The 15,090-nt window shown below is 49.8% G+C and overlaps 1 protein-coding gene across 1 annotated transcript; it reads right to left on the bottom strand.

Annotated features, from left to right (window-relative positions):
* Positions 1–2,279: 2,279 nt before the first annotated feature.
* Positions 2,280–14,547, bottom strand: LOC144945713 (uncharacterized). The gene is made up of 2 exons (XM_078874277.1): positions 14,166–14,547; positions 2,280–4,317 (listed from the first exon to the last, which is right to left on the bottom strand). The coding sequence occupies exons 1-2, from the start codon at positions 14,245–14,247 to the stop codon at positions 3,440–3,442; spliced, it is 960 nt and encodes a 319-aa protein (XP_078730403.1). The 5' UTR covers positions 14,248–14,547; the 3' UTR covers positions 2,280–3,439.
* Positions 14,548–15,090: the final 543 nt, after the last annotated feature.

Here is a 15,090-nt window from a genome sequence, read left to right as displayed (position 1 = left end):
TTGTGGTGACAAAGACACGGCAGCGGGCTCGCTTTTTATATCCCAGACAAATTCATCTCCGTGGTGAATTAGCAGAAAAAAATATTTGGCCTCATTTAGCGTTTTAGAAATAACCGTTTTGTTGTAAATGTGTTGACAAGTCTCTGTAGAAGACCGGTGATGATCGTCATGCACTGCCACTTTGTTGTTCATTCGCAGTTATTTTTTTTCATTTTTAGCGTGCCTGTTTTAACCCACAGATGTTGTTTTTGTATTCGTTGCGCCACCCTTGCCGCCGTGATCGTGCAAGGGGTGTGTGGCGTGTTCACGTCCCCGTCACTTAGCGGCGAGTGGCGGTTGTTGTTGTGTGGGTGAGTGGTTGGGTTGCCACCTTAACCATTGTCGAGTAAACGTGGACAGATATCTCAGTCGGTACTGGGTCTGTAATCAATGCCGTGCAGCAGCAACACAGCGGTAGAATCCAACACAGCATTAGCGATACCGGTACGAGAGTCAACTCCTGCTACCCAGACACAAACACCGACTCCCGGACGAGGCCAGGTCCAAAAGGGACCCAACAGAATGGATGGTGCAGGGTTGGCACCAGGCCACAGGGTAAAACCTGGTTGTTCGCCAGAATTGGATTGCGCAATCCTTCCTCTGCCGAGCTACGGGACAATCGTCCCAACTCGTGGCGCTGCGCTGTCGAGATCGAGAGGACGACTCAGAGGCGGCCACGAGAAGGAACCACGGACGATTGGGAAGGCACCAGCAGCACCATTCACGCGGTGAACCAGCACCGTATTCCCCTCCCCACCACCACCACCATAGCTCCTGCAGTCATCTACAGGGACTCCTCTACTTACGAACGAGTTAGGGTCCTGACGTCTGTTCGTAAGTCAATTTGTTCGTAAGTCCAACTTTACTCGTGTCGATTTCCAAACGTGTTGTATGGCATGTACACAAACACGGGGAATTGCTTTAACAGTTTTATCCTCTCGTGGAGATGCGATTGGTTCTTCACGTTCTGCAGATGTAGATGCCACTGGTTCTTCACGTTCTGCAGATGTAGATGCCACTGGTTCTTCACGTTCTGCAGATGTAGATGCCACTGGTTCTTCACGTTCTGTAGATGTAGATGCGACTGGTTCTTCACGTTCTGCAGATGTAGATGCCGCTGGTTCTTCATGTTCTGCAGATGTAGATGCCACTGGTTCTTCACGTTCTGCAGATGTAGATGCCACTGGTTCTTCACGTTCTGCAGATGTAGATGCCACCACCACCGCCATCTATTGCGCGGCGCTTGAAATTACGACTATCGGTCCGAACAGACAACTGGACATACGGACCAGGTTTGTTCATATCTCTGAAGGTCCCTAAGTCGAATGTTCGTAAGTAGAGGAGTCCCTGTATATTTAAAAATGTTACCAGTCAATTAATGAATGTTTACGTGTGGGAGGAAACCAGAGCACGTGAAGAAAACCCAGGAAGTGTAGTCTCCAAATTGTAGCATCGTTCCACTGTCTATTCTGTCCTATTTATTAAATCCTTTATTTTAAGTTCGCTTGCTTGCTTAGGACTGTGCAAATTTTTCGGTCGTTTTTTAACCCACTTCCCGTGATCCAATCGAGCTGACATTTTCCACAGACTCGTTGTGCGTGACAATTAATGTTCGTGAAAATTTTTTTCCTAAATTTTACACTTTTTAGGACAAAAATATTATATTTAATTACCAATTGCTTAATGGTGCAATGCAATCATCCGACCCATAGGTGGCAGCCATCTCAAGCCAGAGGACCAGAGGACTCTAGCCGCCATGCATATAAAGGATTTATAGTGAAAAACTTTGTTTTTACGGGTTATACTTACGTACTTTGAAGGGCCATTGGCCGAAACGTCGCCTCTTACGTATTTTTCCCTGTAGCGCGACACGCACATACACACGGTGTGGTTATTGACACAGGGACGCGGTGGGTGTTTCTGTTCATTTGTTTTTTTTGGGTGAGACTTGACGTGGTGAGCGGGCAAACGCTGTCCATGGAGCGAACCCTGACAGCTTGGAGGGCCACCGCCTCACTGCCATCTGTGAGTCGCAAAGCGATACAAGACTGAGCGACAAGCCGGAGTGCGTGCGAGCAGTGCGAGTTTGGACAAGGTGATGAGAGAGGGAGCGGGGATTGCACGCCGCTCATCGTCAGGTTGAATGCGGCGAATGGACGACAACCCAAAGCAATGTCTCAACCGACGCCATGCGATCATCTCTTTATTACACAGCAGAAGGTTGCAAAATGAAGCAGGCGTCATCAGGAAATTAACATATTGCACATCTAAAAATAGTCACCAGTGTTACTGCAGAGACAGTACATAACAGAACAGACAATCCATCTCCTTCAATATGACGGATATGCGAAGGAGACTTTGCCTGCGGCATTATTCTGTCGTTCCACATCTGATCCGTAATATATATATTTTTGGGGGGGGTTTGGCCAACCTGAAAATCTGGAAAAATGTTCGGCGTTAAGACCCGGCCACTGGGAAGGTCGCCGGTGAGTTGAAAGGCAAAATCCTCACCGCAGACTTCATCAACTACACAGACACGACGTTTCGCTTGCAACCGCATCAAGCGTCAACAGGGCGGGTCGCACGAAGTCAGCATAGAAATCATAATTTTAAAAAAGCCGAAACTAAAATCCGTCATGCCGGGCTGCGATCCTGCTGCTTACGATGCTGCATGTGGCTGCCTGTAGTGGTCCAGGGCTGTGCAGGCAGAAATGGGGGTTGGTGGATCATGCACAGATGTTATTGTGGAACTCACAATAACATCTGTGAAGTAGGCTTTGCACAGTATTTACCAGGGCGGCCAACGGATTACAGTGCAGATCTCATAGGGGAATTTGGTGCCGGCTCCTGACCGAGTAGGCGCCATGGTGGCGAGATGTTAACTACCTCGCCTGGTATACAGGAGGCTCTGGGTTTGATCCTGACCCTGACGCCTGCTGCTGTATATTTGGAGTTTGCATGTTCTCCCCGTGGTCGTGTGTATTTTTAGCCAGGCCCTCTGGTTTTTCGCTCCACATTTATAAACAGCGTTTAGATTCATCGGCTCCAAAAGAATTCCACGTCATCGGCTACTTTGTTGAGTTATCATATGCGGTCAGGTCACTTCTGAAAATTAGCTATACAGCTCAGTGGGGCTTTACCTGGTAAAATATAAAATAGTTTTTAATAGAGTGGCCGCTGCTGCTGCTGCTGCCGCCGCCGCTTAACCGTTCGTGTGAAGTTCTTCCTCCTGGCACCTCTGAGTCGTCCCCTCTCTCTCTGCGAGAGTGAGCGGACATTGTGCGTTGACGTCGCGTATCACATTACAAACCGTGGACCCTCTACGACGGACGGAGAACGAGCCACCCACCCGGGTCGCGAACGCCGCCCAACCGTCTGGGGAGATTGCAACAAAAACTTTTCACAGCTTGGCACGCGAGGCCCGCGGGCCGCCATCGCCAAACGTCCACGCGCTGTGCACGAGCGGCCTCCCTCCCTTGGACACCTCGAAGAGAATGCAGCGCGGCCGCTCGGCCTCCACCCACGACTCGACGAGCAGCGAGTCTCCGGCGAACGCCTCCCCCGCGAAGATCACCGACAGCTTCTCCAGCCGCGCCGTGCTCCACGCGCCCGCCCCTACGCCTTCACCACCACCACCACCGTGACCTTCACCGCCGCCGTGACCTTCACCGCCGCCGTGACCGCCTCCGCTGCCGCGGCCGCCGCCGCGGCCGCCCTCCTCCGCCGCAGCCAGCCCGGCGGCCAGCGCATCGGCGCAGAAGCGCACGTGCTCGCCCTGGTGGACGTGCCGGCTGGCGTCGAGGCTGCTGGCGCCCGGCGTCACTTCGTAGCGGAACGGGTTCGCCGGCCTCCCGGCGCCGCCGGCGTCGTACGGCCGCGGGAGGCCGGGAGATGGCGAGCCCCCCAGGTGCCGGTGCGTCTCGCGGAACCAGTCGGGCAGCGGCGCCGGGCGCCTGCTCTCCGCGTCCACGTAGACCATCTGACTGACGAACGCCATGAGTGGCGCCGGGTGGAGGCCCGCCTCCAGGTGCCCGCGGATCACCCAGGAGGTCCGTCCCAGGTGGGCGACGGACAACGAGACCCGGAAGCCCGTCCGCTCGGCGAAGGTCATCTGCCGCCAGAAGGCGGGCTCGAAGGACATCTCGAGGTGCCGCAGGAAGAGCAGCGCCCGCGGGTCGTCCAGGTCGCCGGGGTAGATGGTTTTGCCGCGCTCGTGATCGGCGAGGCCGATCCGCGTCAGCCAGAGGATCCGCGACACGAACCACACGGCCACGCGGCCTGCGGGGAGCCGGAAGACGCCGGGGTGAGCGGCGATCGCGGCAAAAAAAACGGCATCGCGACCTACGGAGTTCGTCTGATGAACCCCGAGCGCCGTAGCCAGAGCGCGGCGTTTCACCGCGGCTTCACCGGCAGCAGCCGCCTGGAAATCTCTCAATCACCGCTGCACCTGCAGCAGCAGCAGCCAGGCACCATTCAAGCAGCGGCTTCAACGCTGTCACCCGTTCAAGCACTCAGCCATTCAGGCCTGATGGGCAATGTTAGTTGACGTGCAATGTTAGTTGATGAGCAATATTAGTCTGTGCAATTTTCAGCGATGGGCAATGTTGGTCTATGTGCAATGTTAGTCGATGGGCAGTGTTCGGCTATGGGTTAGTTTATCTTCACCGGTGGTGGCCGTGAGCGGGAATCGAACTCGGGTCGCCGGGTTCGTAGCGCAGCGCGCTAACCACTACACTACAATGCGTTACGCTTCCACATGTGCGGGTCACGTGACAGATTTGACGTCACAGCTCACTTGCCGTGCAAAAAATATATGCATTATTGAGCTCCCCCCCCCAAAAAAACTAAAGTGTATTTTTATAATGTTTTCATGGTGTACAGTCTTTAAAGTACCCACATGGCAAATTTCCAGTTTGTTGCATGTCGGGAAGTACGCTAAACATTTTTAACAGACACACATAATCACAACATTGCCTTTTATATATACACTAGCGGAAGTACCCGGCTTTGCCCGGGTGAAAAATATATTTCTTAAAAACCTTACATATATATACACAGATACTAAGGTATTGTCAAAGCCCGGTGGGCTGTTTGTACATTTCTCCACCAACAAATATATAAGAGGCTTTCACAAGTCCAAAAAGTTGTAGAAAGTGTGGGGTAAATAGTTGATGTCAAAATGTTTCCGAAAATTGTGGTCTCCCCCCCCCCCCTCAAAAAATATCTTTACCCCTCGTAGGTATATATACTAACAACACCTTACATACAACAGAGGAAGTGGTATCTATAGACTCTGTAGTAGTATCTACTGACTGTACCGTAGTATCTACTGAGCCAGTAGTAGCTACTGACTGTGTAGTAGTATTTAGTGACTGTAATAACTACTGACCATAGTAGTATTTACTGGGCCTACAGTAGTATCTACCGACTATATACTCGTAACGACTAACTGTATAGTATCTGCTGACTCTATAGTTGTATCCACTGACTATAGTAGTAACTACAAAATCTATAGCAGTATCTACTCACTCTATAATATTATCTACTGACTCTAGTAGCTACTCACCGTAGCAGTATGTACTGACTGTATAGTAGTATATACTGACTGTAGCAGTATTGACTGACTGCAGTGGTATATACTGACTGTTTTAGTATTTACTATAGCGGTATCTACCAACTCGATAGCAGTATCTACTATCACTACAGCAGTGTATACCGACTGAGGTCGTACCTGCTATCACTACAGCAGTGCATACTGCTGTGTTGGTACCTGCTATGATTACAGCAGTGCATACTGCTGTGGTGGTATCTGCTATGATGAGAGGAGTACATATTGTGGTGGTGGTACCTGGTATGATAACAGCAGTGCATATTGACTGTACTCATCATTCACCCTCACCATTCACCACTCACAACTCACCCTTACCACTCATCCTCACCACTCACCACTCCCACTCACTATTCACCATTCACCCTCACAACTCACCACTCACCAACCTCCCTCACCAATCTCCCTCACCACTCACCCTCACCACTCACCCTCACCATTCACCCTCACCACTCTCCCTCACCACTCTCCCTCACCACTCTCCCTCACCACTCACCAGTCACGCTCACCACTCACCCTCACTACTCACCACTCACCCTCAACACTCACCCTCACCTCTCACCACTCACCCTCACCACTCACCCTCACCACTCACCACTCACCCTGACCACTCATCCTCACCAATCACACCCTCAACAATCACCACTGACCCTCACCACTCACGCTCAACACTCACCCTCACCACTCATGCTCACCACTAACCCTCACCACTCACCCTCACCACTCACTAATCACCTCTCACAACCGTCACTCACCCTCACCACTCACTCTTACCACTCACCCTCATCACTCACCCTCACCACTCACCCTCACAACAACCACTCACCCTCACTACTCATCCTCACCAATCGCACCCTCACCAATCACCACTCACCCTCACTGCTCACCCTCACCGCTCACCACTCAACCTCACCCTCACCACTCACGCTCACCCTCACCACTCACCTCTCACTAATCACCACTCACAACTGCCACTCACCCTCCCCACTCACCCTCACCACTCACCCTCACCAATCACCACTCACCCTCACCACTCACCCTCACCATTCACCCTCACCACTCACCCTCACCATTCACCCTCACCACTTTCCCTCACCACTCACCCTCACCACTCACCAGTCACGCTCACCACTCACCCTCACTACTCACCACTCACCCTCAACACTCACCCTCACCGCTCACCACTCACCCTCAACACTCACCCTCTCCGCTCACCACTCACCCTGACCACTCACCACTCATCCTCACCAATCACATCCTCACCAATCACCACTCACCCTCACTGCTCACCCTCACCGCTCACCCTCACCACTCACCCTCACCACTCACGCTCACCCTCACCACTCACCCCTCACTAATCACCACTCACAACCGCCACTCACCCTCACCACTAACCCTCACCACTCACCCTCACCACTCACTAATCACCTCTCACAACCGTCACTCACCCTCACCACTCACCCTCACCACGCACCCTCACAACAACCACTCACCCTCACAACAACCACTCACCCTCACAACAACCACTCACCCTCACTACTCACCCTCACCACTCATCCTCACCAATCACACCCTCACCAATCACCACTCACCCTCACTGCTCACCACTCAACCTCACCAGTCACGCTCACCCTCACCACTCACCCCTCACTAATCACCACTAACAACCGCCACTCACCCTCCCCACTCACCCTCACCACTCACCCTCACCAATCACCACTCACCCTCACCACTCACTACTCACCCTCACCACTCTCCCTCACCACTCTCCCTCACCACTCTCCCTCACCACTCTCCCTCACCACTCTCCCTCACCACTCTCCCTCACCAGTCACGCTCACCACTCACCACTCACGCTCACCACTCACCCTCACTACTCACCCTAACCACTCACCACTCACCCTCAACACTCACCCTCACCGCTCACCACTCACCCTCACCACTCACCCTGACCACTCACCACTCATCCTCACCAATCACACCCTCACCAATCACCACTCACCCTCACTGCTCACCCTCACTGCTCACCCTCACCACTCACCCTAACCACTCACCACTCACCCCTCACTAATCACCACTCACAACCGCCACTCACCCTCACCACTCAACCTCACCCTCACCACTCAACCTCACCCTCACCACTCAACCTCACCCTCACCACTCAACCTCACCCTCACCACTCACCCACACCACCACCACTCTCCCCCTCACCACTCTCAACCTCACCACTCTCAACCTCACCCTCACCACTCAACCTCACCCTCACCACTCAACCTCACCCTCACCACTCACCCACACCACCACCACTCTCCCCCTCACCACTCTTCCCCTCACCACTCTCCCCCTCACCACTCTCCCCCTCACCACTCTCCCCCTCACCACTCTCCCCCTCACCACTCTCCCCCTCACCACTCTCCCCCTCACCACATGTTAAGGGCGATCCTAAAGGAATCTACAACCTTCGATGATTCCTTTGCGCGATTCAAAGAATCGATTCCTGGCGCATAGGAGGTTTCCATTTTTAATTACAGAGTTTTATTTTCATTCGTATGTTATGTTTTAAAGTTTTCAGGAGTTTTTAATTATATTTTAGCCCCGGTCAACGCCGGATATTTCCCATTCGTAGCAGTTTATATCAACTCTATAACCAACTGCAACAACAACAACAGCAGCTGCAACAACAACAGCAGCTGCAACAACAACAGCAGCTGCAACAACAACAGCAGCTGCAACAACAACAGCAGCTGCAACAACAACAGCAGCTGCAACAACAACAGCAGCTGCAACAACAACAGCAGCTGCAACAACAACAGCAGCAGCAACAACAACAGCAGCTGCAACAACAGCAGCTGCAACAACAACAGCAGCTGCAACAACAACAGCAGCTGCAACAACAACAGCAGCTGCAACAACAACAGCAGCTGCAACAACAACAGCAGCTGCAACAACAACAGCAGCTGCAACAACAACAGCAGCTGCAACAACAACAGCAGCTGCAACAACAACAGCAGCAAGATGGCGGCGGCGTGTGCGGCCGTGTGTGCGTTGTGCTGCATGGGTGTGGGCTGTGCGTGAGAGTGGGTGAGGGTGAGCTGCGTGTGAGTGAGCTGTGTGTGTGTTTAAATTTAGTGTTTTAAAGATGTCAATTCACCTGCTGTGTATCTTACTACTGTCCCTCCCGGCCATATCTAGTGCCACACTCAACTCTACAAACGGCTACCCGCGTTACTTCGCGTCAATACTTATTGCTAAATTTGCCACTACACCTGCTAATGAAACAACTTATAGACACTTTTACACTCCATCATTGTATCCTTTTAAACCCTATCTTTGTCCCATTACTTCACCAGCACTCCTTCCAAACTTCATTCTGCTCTTAAAAATAACACCATCTGTGAGCTGATGCTATTCGTCCAAGGTTCGTCGCTCTTCATCCTTTCACAGAAAATACCTGTGCAAACTATTAATTCTACTTTTCTTATTTCTGGGTGGTATTGAGCTTCATCCTGGCCCAAATGTAAAGAACTCATATAATTCTGTAGATTTTTCTGGCAGAAAAGGTGTTGGTGTTCTACATGTCAACATCAGAGGGCTTTTGATTAAATTAAGTCAACTAAAACTAGAAGTAGCAAATCTTGACCCGGACATATTTTGCCTAACAGAAACATTTCTCACTCCTGCCGTCAATGACTTGCAGATTACGATTGACAACTACAACCTTTTTCGGCTTGACCGAGGATCTAAAGGAGGTGGAATTGCCATCTATGTTCGTAATACTATTGCATGTTCACCAGCTCACTCCTTGTTTAAAAAATGTTGCTTTGAAGGTCTGGCTCTCAGAATAACTCTCCCTAATAATCAACACATATTGGTAGTGTGCTGCTATAGACCGCCTAGTGGTAAGGATGTTGAAGCTGCATCTGCACTGAGAGAGCTTCTTGGGGGCCTCCCTAAAGGTGAAATAGTTTTAGTGGGTGATCTAAATTGGAATTGGCTAAACCCGCCGGCCGTGGCCACAAATTTTGCAGATGAATTTAACCTGTTTCAATTAATAAATGTCCCCACAAGACCCAACCTAAAAAATCCGGGACAGTCATCTCTGCTTGACGTCCTATTGACAAATGCCCCTCACAATTTCGCACTGACTGGTGTTCTAGGTAATAACCTTAGTGATCACTCCTTCATTTTTGGGGTGAGATCATCAGCCAGACACAAAGCCCCCCCTAAATTGGTTGAGAAGCACTCCATGAGACACTTCAGCATACAGGCATTTACTAATGATGTGCTTCACTCGGATATTGACAAGGTCTGTGATATTCCAAACCTGACTACGGCTTGGGAGACCTTCAGGTACACGTTTCTACAAATTCTTAACAAACATGCTCCGTTGGTTAAATTTAAAACTAAAGGCAATCGTCCACCATGGTTTGATCCTTTGATTACAAAACTCATGAAAACTAGAGACAAGGCTTGGGCATGTGCTCAGAAAAGTAATTTGGTTAATGACTGGCTAGAATACAGGATTTTAAGGAATAGATGCGTCAAAAGAATACGGCATGCAAAAAATGACTACTTCTCTTCTACTCTCCTTGAATCTCATGGAAATGCCAGGATTTTCTGGAAAACAATCAAATGTATCGAAAAGGCATCCAAAACAGATCATCTGCCCGTTCAGCTTAACCGAAATGGGGAATATTTTTCAGATCCCCAAAAAATAGTTGACAATTTTAACCTTCATTTTTCTGAAGCTGGTACCCTATTTGATAATCTATTGGGAGTCACCCCTGCTCATGCAAATTCCTACACCCCTATCCAAACATTAAGCGAATTTAGTTTTCAGCCAATCCACGAAAGTAATGTTCTGAAACAACTGTCCTTCCTCAAAGGGTCCTCCTCTACCGGAGCAGATAGTATTCCCGTCTTTGCTCTACTAAGTGTTGGTCACCTAATATACAAACCTATAGCCCATATTTTCAACCTGTCCATCAAAGAAGCATCAGTTCCTCTAGAATGGAAACATTCCTATGTTCGTCCACTTCACAAAGGGGGCCCTAAAGATGATCCAAATAACTACCGACCTATCTCAATTTTGTCCCCGTTGATGAAAATTTTTGAAAAATTATTGAACTACCAAATTATCAGTTTCCTGTCCGCCAACAATCTATTACATCTAAAACAATCTGGGTTCCGAAAAAAATACAGCACCACATCTGCTGCATTAGACTCTATGAATCACATTTACAGTAGCCTTGATAATAAGCAGTACTGCGCCTGTCTTTTTCTTGACTTGTCCAAAGCTTTTGATACAGTAGACCACAACATCCTGCTTAGTAAAATAAGTTGCCTCGGTTTTTCCGAAAACACAGTAAAATGGTTAAAAAAATTACCTCTTTTCTCGCACCCAAACTGTATTCACAGATGGTTGGAGGTCAAACAGTGTTAAGATAACAAAAGGGGTTCCACAGGGTTCCATTCTCGGCTCCCTCTTGTTCTCTCTTTATGTAAATGACTTGGGCACTGAACTGGATTATTCCAGGGTAAATCTTTTTGCAGATGACACGGTACTAATTACTGCTGGCCGCTCTCCGGATGACGTGATTGCTAAGCTCCAGAGTGATTTCAACAAACTACAACATCAGCTAGTTGCTCTTAAACTAGTCCTAAATCCTGCCAAAACCAAGGTGCTATGCTTCTCACTAGGACTAAAGCGGGAAGTTATTTTCCCCAAATTACATTCCTTAAATAATGATCAAATAGAGCAAGTTAAGATCTATAAGTATCTTGGGATCATCCTGGATTCAAAACTGAATTTTGAAGATCACATTGATTATATTGGGAAAAAGACAAAAATTAAAATTGGTTTTCTATATCGACACAAGCACTGCTTCCCCCCTATGTTCCGTTTGGAATTGATTAAAGCTACCATACTGCCTCTACTTGATTACTGTGACATTGTTTATAAATCAGCCCCAAGTACTGTACTGAAGAAGCTTGACTCAATGTATCACTCGGCCTTAAGATTTGCATTGAACTGCCCATATAGGACTCACCACTGTGACCTCTACATTGGGTCAAACTTAACATCTCTGAATGTTCGACGGCTTGTGCACCAGATCTTATTTATTCATGATGTACTTGCAAAAGAATCTGCAGATTACCTGCTGGATCTCATCTCTGTTTCAAAGAACAAATTTGACCTAAGATCTACACTCATTTACCAGCTTAATATTCCCTATTGCCGTACATATACTGGAGGAAGGGCCTTTGCTATTGATGCCCCCAGGGTCTGGAATGCTGTTGCCAATAAATTGAAACTTGAGTCACTACCTATGAGATCTTCACTCAAAACTGCTCTAGAGGAGTTGTACACCCCTAGCTGCCAGTGCTATTCAGTGACCTAAAATAAAATGTTTCGCTCCGGATGATCGCTACAAAGTATGACCTGTGTTTTGATTTAGTGTGCTGATCTTAAAGGTGGAGTGACTCATGCAGCCAGCTATGGCTGCAGGGTTTTGGTAGTACATGTTGTTTATGCCATTTATTGTGAAAATTCTGTCACAGTTCCTATGATTGCTTTTTCATTGCTTTCATGGCTTTATTTTGGTGATTTCGAAAAGTGTATTGGTTTAGCCATGTTTGTTTGTTGTAGTACAGAGTTAGACTGATGACCTTAATTTAAGCTGTCTTGTGGTTGTTGTTGTTGTTGTTTGACTTGCATCCCACTGGGATTTTTGCACACAGCGTTGGTGTACGGTGTTTTTTCTGCAATATTTTGCTGTCTTTTCTTGGATTTTCTGTTTGCACTTAGTCACATATTCACTTTAAGATGTTTTTTTGTTCATGTTTTTGTTTTTTGTTTGTTGCGGTTGCACCCGATTCAAGAGCTGAATGGCTCACAGGGCTATACCTAATAAATGAACTTGAACTTGAACTAATATTAAACGGAAATAAGGCGATTCTAAATGAATCTACAACCATCGATTCCTTTTCGCGATTAAGAGAATCGATTCTTGGCGCGGTCGGGTTTAGAGTTTTAATTACACAGTTGTATTTTCATTGGGATGTTATGTTTTAAAGTTTTCAGAAGATTTTAAATGTATTTTTCCCCTTGGCAACGCTGGGTATATCGAGTTTATACCACAAAGTCGACGCCTGACAGAGTTGCGTGTCGAGGCCTAGTACCGTGCAGAGCCTCCGGTCTCGCCTAGATTGCCCACTCGGCTGAGGCTGGGTACTGGGGCCGTTAACCCCCCCCCCCCGCGCTACAATAATACTGTCTAATCGCTATAATTTTATTATCTACCGACCCTATAATAGTAATTGCACACATTGGGGTGGGGGGGGGGGGAGTGAAGAGGACGTGAAACTTTGATGAATTTACCTCAGAGTCGCGTGTTATTGCGTGCGCATATTTTTAACGGGAATTAAAAATGGCGTCCACCCCGCAGCGAATGCGTCGCTACCCGTTGCCAGGGGCAACCGCCGTGGTCCGCGCCGGTCGGCGATATTAAATAAATAAATCGTTAAATAACTAAATTAATAGAAATCGCACTAAATCGACAATCGGTCCGATTTAAAGTTTAGAGACGAAAAATCGGAAATGCCTAAGTTTACCGCGGGGCCGGGGGCGTGCCCACCTGCAACATTTAATCTCGCCGAACCCCACGGTCCGAGAGTTACATCCCCCGCAAGGGAGCGTACGCAGACGGACGGACAGACAGATAGACAGACAGATAGACAAAAAATTAATTATATAGGTTAGATGGAGATATTGGGGGGGAAACGCCCCCCCCCCCCAATATTCAAATATGCTCAAAATGTCCCCCCCAATATATTGCTATAAAATAGATTTGTTTATATGATTGTGATTATGGTTGTACTTTATTAATCCCTAATCTCTGCCATTGCATACAATGAAACAAGAAAAGCTAAAAAAAAAGAAATAAACAGACCAATGTAATACAATACACTATTGGACATTATTGTAAAAAAAAAGTCCATCCTATGTTAGTGAATTTTTTAATATTTTAGGCAGGAAATGGTAGGAAATTCTTTTCAAATTTAGATTTGGAAGATTTGTTCCCCCCCAATGTTGACTCCATGGCTACGGCCTTGGGCTATTCGTGAGCAGAACCGCCGCACGGTGGCCCACGAGGGGGGTGGGTGGCCAGCACCACGCCCGGCCGCCTTTGTCTCCCCGGCGGCGGCGACGTGTGCACACCGCGAACACACACACACACGCGGACACACGCGGACACACACACAACAACCGCCATTCGCCACTAAGTGGCGGTGAGGTCACCACGACGCTTGTGCCAGGCCACGTGAAGTGTCGAACGCCCGCTGGCAGGTCACGGGGCAGACCCAGCAGGTGCCACGGGTCGACTGAGATGACCGAGATGACTGGCTGATGCACCACCTGTGCCCCCTACTGTGCCAACTCGCTGTGCTTTAGCCACCCGGCTACACACACACACGCGGACACACACAGGCGCGGGCTCGCAAACCATGCGCGTACCCGTCCAGTCGAAGCAGAAGGGCGGTAGAGGCTGGAAGGAGACGGTGGCACGCAGGCCAGACTCGTCAAACTCGCTCTGCATTGTTCACCAGCAGTGCCACCAGCACCACCAGCAGCACCAGCAAGCAGCACCACCACCACCAGCACCACCACCAGCGCCACCAGCAGTAGCACCACCACCAGCACCACCAGCAGTGCCACCAGAACCACTACCACCAGCACTACCAGCAAGCAGCACCACCACCAGCACCACCAGCAGTGCCACGACCACCAGCACCACTACCACCAGCAGTAGCACCACCACCAGCAGTAGCAGTACCACTACCAGCAGCACCACCACCAGCAGCAGCACCACTACCACCTGTTGTACCACCACCACGAGTCGCACCACCGCCGCCGCCAGCGACAGGGTGAGAGGTCAGTGGAGTTTGCTCCGCCGCTATTGGGCATCTCTGGAGAGCACCACTCCGTGACAGCCTCCATGCATAGCCCCTTCCCCCCCCCATGCATAGCCCCTCCCCCCCCATGCATAGCCCCTCCCCCCCCATGCATAGCCCCTCCCCCCCCATGCATAGCCCCTTCCCCCCCCCATGCATAGCCCCTCCCCCCCCATGCATAGCCCCTCCCCCCCCATGCATAGCCCCTCCCCCCCCATGCATAGCCCCTCCCCCCCCATGCATAGCCCCTTCCCCCCCCCATGCATAGCCCCTCCCCCCCCATGCATAGCCCCTTCCCCCCCCCATGCATAGCCCCTCCCCCCCCATGCATAGCCCCTCCCCCCCCATGCATAGCCCCTCCCCCTCCATGCATAGCCCCTCCCCCTCCATGCATAGCCCCTCCCCCCTCCATGCATAGCCCCTCCCCCCTCCATGCATAGCCCCTCCCTCCTCCATGCATAGCCCCTCCCTCCTCCATGCATAGCCCC

Source organism: Lampetra fluviatilis, chromosome 38 (genome assembly GCF_964198595.1).
Source record: "Lampetra fluviatilis chromosome 38, kcLamFluv1.1, whole genome shotgun sequence".
In the NCBI taxonomy this organism is placed as follows: Eukaryota; Metazoa; Chordata; class Hyperoartia; order Petromyzontiformes; family Petromyzontidae; genus Lampetra; species Lampetra fluviatilis.
Note: the sequence above shows the minus strand (reverse complement) of the source record. Positions and strands in the feature narration are given on the sequence as shown.

Excerpts from the sequence above, each read along its gene's own strand:
- LOC144945713 (XM_078874277.1), bottom strand. The coding sequence starts at position 14,247 with ATGCAGAGCGAGTTTGACGAGTCTGGCCTGCGTGCCACCGTCTCCTTC. Across the intron at positions 4,318-14,165 it reads CTTCTGCTTCGACTGGACGG|GCCGCGTGGCCGTGTGGTTC; the intron begins GTACGCGCATGG and ends GGCTCCCCGCAG.